The 7,362-nt window shown below is 38.4% G+C and overlaps 1 protein-coding gene across 3 annotated transcripts in view; it reads left to right on the top strand.

Annotated features, from left to right (window-relative positions):
- Positions 1 to 7,362, top strand: part of utrn (utrophin) — a gene marked incomplete at its 3' end in the record, with an annotated part of 231,004 nt that overhangs the window by 208,707 nt on the left and 14,935 nt on the right. For all 3 annotated transcript variants that reach the window (XM_079588189.1, XM_079588190.1, XM_079588188.1), the window contains one exon: positions 348 to 413. In XM_079588189.1, coding sequence (XP_079444315.1) covers positions 348 to 413 — 66 coding nt within the window. The remainder of the gene's footprint in view (positions 1 to 347; positions 414 to 7,362) is intronic.

Raw genomic sequence — 7,362 nt, 5'->3', positions numbered from 1 at the left:
TTATGGGATTGTGAATATAGACTACGACTGAAGCCTCTATCCCATTATAGGAACTCTATGAGACTGTAATCCATCGGGACAAGTGTGTGTGTGTGTGTGTGTGTGTGTGTGTGTGTGTGTCCTCTCTCTACTCTAGCAGAGTTATACAGAATTGGAGGGTCACACCAGTAGCCCTTTTTTGAATTTACATTTGTATAGTTTTATATTCTCATTGATCACCCAGCACATGAATAAACATGCTCAGCCATGGTGGTACACAAATCCATACCCTTCCTCCTTTTAATCCTAATAAACACTGTGACGCGGTCACGTTGGTCTCATATTGGTGTCGATCTCTGTCCGTTCAGGTTGGCCCAGATGGAGCGATCCAACGGCTCTCTGCCCACCGACAGCAGCTCGGCCACTGGAAGCATGTGAGTGTCCAACACACGCACACGCACACACACACACACACACACACACACAGTGCAGTGAGGCTTTATTCTAAACGCAATTCTTTGTTTTCATGGCCATTATTGAACTGAATACATTGGTGACATGTTGAGTTAACTTAAAAAAGTGAGGAAACCCGTTGCCTTAAAATCAAGTAAATAAACTTCTTGCGTAATTGAAAAATTAAGTTATGTGAACTTGACAATTCCACATACCCTAATTTTTCAATTGTGCATGAAGTTTTTATAGTTATTTGAAGTTTTAAAATTTTAAGGCAATGGGTCTCCTCACTTTTTTTAGGTTATGTCAACTGATGACTTTTTGTGTGGTAAATCAGCTTAAGGAATTGGGGGAAGTTGTAAAAATCAATTATCCCCTCAAACCATCCTAGGTGTATATGGATTTCTTCTTTCAGCCGAACACAATCGGAGTTATATTAAATAATATCCTGGCTCTTTGCAGCTTTGTTATGGCATTGAATAACATCCAAGTTTTTGAAGCCCAAAAAAGCGCATCCATCCATCATAAAAGTAATCCATACGGCTCCAGCGGCGTCAAATAAAGGCCTTCTGGAGGGAAGCAATGGGTAGAAAAATATCCATATTTAAAACTTTATAAACTATAATCACTGGCAACGGCCGTTTGAGCGTTCATGAGAGAGTCGAGGTCCAGTGACCTCTGACCTAATGTAGCTCTTCTTCTCTTATATATGACCCTGGTGACCCTGGACCACAAAACCAGTCACATGGGTCACATTTTTTTAAAATTGAGATTTATACATAATCTGAAGGCTGAATACATAAGCTTTCGAAATATCGAAATTGGGATAACTTCTCATTTTAGACTTCTAACTCATGACCAGTATTTTGTCCTGCTCTGTCCTCAGCACTTCCGTGTTCGTCAGTTCTCAGCTAAGCGTACGCTACGCCATGCGTCGTTCATTTTTGGGTTAAGTATTTTGTTTCAGTTTTGATTTGGGCCATCTATGTGCTATAGGCTTTTGTTGGCTAATTATAAAGAAGTGGGAATAAGTTGGAAAGAAGTAACGTTTAACAGAGCAGTTTAACAGGTCTCATGTGTGAATTAAGCGATCGTCTCCTGACCACAGTAATGACCCAAATAAATGCAGTCATGTGTCTGATGACTCAATGCTGACAGAGAGGATCAAAAAGAGATATGGAAAGATGTTTATTAAGTGGACTCCTATTCAAACTGTGAGTCTGTGAAATGTGACTCAAGGTTTCTTGCACTTATTTTTTGACCTTTTCTCCTGGACATTAAATTAAAGGAATAGTTCACTTTAAAATTAAAATTCTGTCATCATTTACTCACCCTCAAGTTGTTTCAAACCTGTATTAATTTATTTCCTCTGCTGAACACAAAGAAAGATATTTTGAAGAATGTCAGTAACCAAACAGTAGTCTGTACCCATTGACTTCCATAGTAGGAAAAAAAAATACTATTGAAGTCAATGGGTACAGACTACTGTTTGGTTACTGACATTCTTCAAAATATCTTTCTTTGTGTTCAGCAGAGGAAATAAATTAATACAGGTTTGAAACAACTTGAGGGTGAGTAAATGATGACAGAATTTTAATTTTAAAGTGAACTATCCCTTTAAGCAAGCTGAATTTGCTGCTGTACCTTTAAGACTTTAATATGTAAATGACCTCTTTTATGATTGGCTGCGGTTGCTGAATCTATGTTTTTAGTCTAAATCACATGTGCTGAGGAGAAAAAAACTGAATATAATAATACATGATACATAATGAATCACTCAAAAACCCTGAAGAACTTGCAACTAATCGCTTTGAATCAGCGTAACGAATCCTCCAGAGCGAATAACGTCTGACTCGATGTTCAGTTCAAGACATTCACAACAGAGTTTTGTCATAATAGATAAAACAACAATGTGAAAATCGTTTTGTTTATCACTTCCAGAAAGAATGTGTGATGTTTTGCCGTTGAGTCTCAACACGTGGTCTCTGTGGAGCGAGGGGGAGTGTTGAGTTGTGGAAGTTACTCTAGATCCAGCGTCTGACCCCTTTAAGCTCGGGAACTGAGAGACATTTCTCTGCGTCATGAAAGAAATGAAAAGAATAAACTGAAATAGTGAGAGGAATCAGACGTGCTACTGATCTTTATCAAAGAAATGAACTTCCATTAGCGGTTCCTGATACACACACACATTCATTCACTCTCACACACTGTATGTACACATGGGTTCATGTTGCCTGTGGCATACACACTCTTTATAACTAATTATAATGACTACAGACCAAACTCTGAATATGAACTTAATTCATTTAATCTATTTTGTTTTATTAATTTATATATATATATATGTATGTATAAATGAATGAATGAAACAAAATAGATAGCTCATTTAAATTCCCAATTTTACATTCATTTTGTCTTAGAATGGATGAATTTACCAGATTTAAGAAAAACGGTAGCACATTTTTAGTAAAAAAAAATTTCACTCAACTCAAACAAAGATTTTTTCCTTTAGAAAGTTTTACTTGGATATTCTAGATATCCAGATGAAATTTTGACTACATGTCTAAGCATCCCTAAGCAAGTTATAGCCTTTTATTACAACATTATAGGTGATTTTTATTGAAAAGCTGCTGTGTTTTTCAATTTACTGACAATGTACTGTAGATGTGTCCAAAAAAGTTCAGGAGGTAAAATAAATAGAAAATATTGTAATAGAACACTGAAGTAAAACTGACAGTATATATATACATATATAAACCATTCTGGGCATGAGGACGGGACCAAGCATCAACAATCATTCCTGTTTGTCTCAGAGAAACAAACCTCATGGGTTTCTATGACGAATCAATGCTGATCAAAACCTGATGATGCGATCACTTTCACTACGGAGCCTCTGGATGTCCACCTAGAAGCCGCGAATCTCCTCTTTACGGGACTTTTTAAAGCATACAGATTGGATTAGCGGTTCAAAAGTTATTAAACATTTAAGAACAATAGTTATTTTTAGCCGCCGGCGGCCGTATAGATCTGAAAGGGTTAAGTTCATATTTAAATTAAAATGTTGATAATTTTGTTAAACTTTTGTTATTTCTTTATTATTGTGTCTCTCTATTTAGCTTTATTGTTCTATCAGTTAGTTGCAATAGCAACATCTTTAAAAAAAAATCTTAACGTTTGTTTTTCATCTAATTTTAACATTATTTCTGCTTTATTTAAATGAGTGACAATTATTTGAATACTTTCCACTAGGGATGCACAGGTTATTTTAACATTCTGCAGATAAACTGATAAATGGCGCTTTGAAATTAATAGTACATAAAAAAATGCTACATATAGAATATTTTGTTGTATGAATATCTGAGTTTTGATTGATATGCTGTTAAACGTTTATCGCGTTGGCTTACATGCTATGCTGCTGTTGCTTGTTTCTGCTTCTTCTTCGCTTGTTTGTGATTCTGGACTCTTTCTAAAGATGCACAATAGCGCCCCCTACCGTATAACAGTGAAAACACGGAACTCGTTCATTAGAGTGATTGTTGTTCAAAGCCGATGAGAGACATTCTGACTTTTAATAAGCAAATGTCCTCTTGTTCCCCAAACACTACCTGGATATTGTCCTCTCGGGGCGCGTTTCCCCATTGTGTGTGTGTGGTTGCGCACTATTTCATCAGCATCGCAGCCATGACGTTAATGAAGATTGTCAGATGATGGTCAGGTTTACCAGGACGAAAACAATTGCCGCAAGTATTTGTGACTTTAGCGCTGTATAAATAGCGAGTTTCTGTTTGCTGACAGTTTGTAAAGTGGAGTTAAAATAATCTCATTAGCATCCCTCATAAATCTAATTACTTCTGCTGTCTCTTTCTCTTCCCTGTCTCTCTCCCTGTGTTCTTCTAAGTAGATGGAACTAATGCCATTCCTCCTGGTGTCCCGCTAACACCTTGTTTATCTCTGTACCTAATGCATTAGCACACTCTTCAACATCATATATTTGCTTGTGTGTGTGAGATGTAGAGCGAGAAGGGAGGAAGTTTCATTATAATGTTTGTGATGGATTGGTGTGTAATAGCATTATCTGTTGGGTTTAATTGAGTGCAGGTGGGAAGATTTACCACTTGAAAAGGCCATTAAAACTCACTTGCTGGGTTTTATTTATTTATTTATTTTAAATTTGGGGGCTTTTGCCTCATTTTTATTCTACAGCTGCTCTAGACTTTGACAAGAAGTTATTGAAAAGAGGGAATGGGATCTGGGCTGGATTCATCATTTGTACGAGCAGATGCTCCGCCCACTGCACCGCCCACACAACCTCACAGGTGGAGATCTATGCAGACTTGATTGGGACGCGTTGCATGTCAGATTCAAACCTGAATCTCCTGCATGAGCACCACAACTTGACGTGTCCTGTATGTGTGCTTAAAGTGCCATGATATTAAAAAATATATTTATTTTTTTGGAGGTCCCCCTACAATAGGTTCACATACATCCAATGTCAAAAACCAATAAAATGAATCATCACCTCTATTATCAGTCTTTTACTAAATCCCTCCTTCCCAAGAGCCTACTCTGCTCTGATTGGTCAGGTGGCCCAGTCTGTTGTGATTGGTCTACTCTGCTCTGATTGGTCAGATGACTCAGTCTGTTGTGATTGGTCTACTCTGCTCTGATTGGTCAGATGACTCAGTCTGTTGTGATTGGTCTACTCTGCTCTGATTGGTCAGATGGCTCAGTCTGTTGTGATTGGTCTACTCTGCTCTGATTGGTCAGATGGCCCAGTCTGTTGGGATTGGTCTACTCTGCTCTGATTGGTCAGTTGGCCCAGTCTGTTGTGATTGGTCTACTCTGCTCTGATTGGTCAGGTGACCCAGTCTGTTGTGATTGGTCTACTCTACTCTGATTGGTCAGGTGACCAAGTCTGTTGTGATTGGTCTACTCTACTCTGATTGGTCAGATGGCTCAGTCTGTGATTGGTCTACTCTGCTCTGATTGGTCAGATGGCTCAGTCTGTGATTGGTCTACTCTGCTCTGATTGGTCAGATGACCCAGTCTGTTGTGATTGGTCAGGTGACCCAGTCTGTTGTGATTGGTCTACTCTGCTTCATGTTGACATGTCGACAACACAAAGCAAACTTTTCCAGGCCTCAGCTACAACTACAGTGTTTCAGTCAAAGTAGATGTTGTTAACGGGCAGCCAATAGACCATAGGCTGGCATTATGCAGATTTGGTACAAACATGCATAGGTTTCAGCAGAAAGAAAGACTGAATTATAGACGACTCATTTCAGCTTTTCAGAATTGATTCATTCTGTTAGGAGGCAATCATTTTATGTGTTGTACACTTTAATCATTGAAAATTTCCCGACCTTTCACATTCACAAACAGCTGTATTACACACTACAAGAAAGGTATTATCTGAAAACGCATAATAAGGGAACTTCATCACTTAATAATAACAGAATTAATCATGAAAAATCATTTGTATGGGAAAGAGGAGAAACAGGACCAGCACAGCTCAGCGTATCTGGGCCACATGCACTAACCACTATGCCACAGCTCTCACCTCTGTTTTCTTTCTCATTCAATTTCATCCTCCCCTTCTCTTCCTTTATATGCATGCTCAGGTTAGCATTCTCATTTCCCATTTGTGTTGGCTCTGGGGTTTAGAGCTTATGAACTCTGTTTACACTCCAGCTGATCAATGCAGCCGATGCAGAATCACAGACACAAGCGGGACGTCTCCCTCTCTCCTCTCTCTCATCTCGTCTCAGCCCTGCGGCGATATACAGCAGCTGCCTGATGTGAAATCTCATCTGCACAGAGAGAAGGGGAGCTTGCGATCGCTTTGTCTCCAATTTGTGCCTCTCTTTCCGTTCTCCCCCTCGGTCCAGTGGGAGATGTAGGCAGTGATGTGGTTTTCCGTCAGTGTCTTGTTCTTCAGACTGCTTTTCCACTCTGATTGAATGCTTTCCAGATCTGTCTCTCCTTGTTCCTGTGTAATAGAACAAATACAAAGCTTTCTTCGTTCCCGACGCCTCCTTCAAAACTGAGTTCCTGTTCTGAGCTTTCTGAGGAGAGGATTTTCCTCTTGGGTCCATCTGTCTGGACAGTTAAATCTGTTATATTTCAGTGGGCTTGGGCAGGCTGAACCTTTCTTTGTAGATGAATTACAATGCACTGCTCTCTGCAATACATACTGAGCCGTTTACGCTTCGTTTAGCAAAATCTGTTGGTTTGAAGTCATACAGATTAGGGGGTTACAGTATGATGACACAATATTTTGTAAATAAATTGGAAATATAAGATAAAGTATAATATTTTGATACATATGAATGTATAGTCCATCCAAGTATATTTGTAGAATAATTGTATGTGACCCTGGACCACAAAACCAGTTACAAGGGTCAATTTGTTGAAATTGAGATGTATACATCACATGAAATCTGAATAAATAAGCTTTCCATTGATGTATGGTTTGTTAGGATAGGACAATATTTGGCGAGATACAACTATTAGAACATCTGGAATCTGAGGGAGCAAAAAATAGAAACATTGAGAAAATTGCCTTTAAAGTTGTCCATTTATGTTCATGCTTTTGCTGCATCCACTCACAAAAATATGTTCTTAATATATTTACAGTAGGCAATTTACAAAATATTATAATTATATGATATAATTTTGACCCATACAATATATTTATGGCTAATATACTCATGCGACTTGTGACTGGTTTTGTGGTCCATGGTCACATATATTTGTAAAAAAAAAAAAACTTGGCTTGATTTTTCGTTCAGGGGTAGAAAATGGATAACCAGCTTGAATATTCGATTTCCACGTGTAGTCCGGCATGAAATTACCTTTTCCGATGATTGGGCGACCAAAGATCAAACCATGCCGTCACTGACAGTCCTCTTTCATATAATTTTTTTTTTT

This window comes from Phoxinus phoxinus, assembly GCF_949152265.1.
Source record: "Phoxinus phoxinus genome assembly, chromosome: 18".
In the NCBI taxonomy this organism is placed as follows: domain Eukaryota; kingdom Metazoa; phylum Chordata; class Actinopteri; order Cypriniformes; family Leuciscidae; genus Phoxinus; species Phoxinus phoxinus.
The sequence above is the reverse complement of the archived record's forward strand: the minus strand, read 5'-3'. Positions and strand labels throughout refer to the sequence as shown.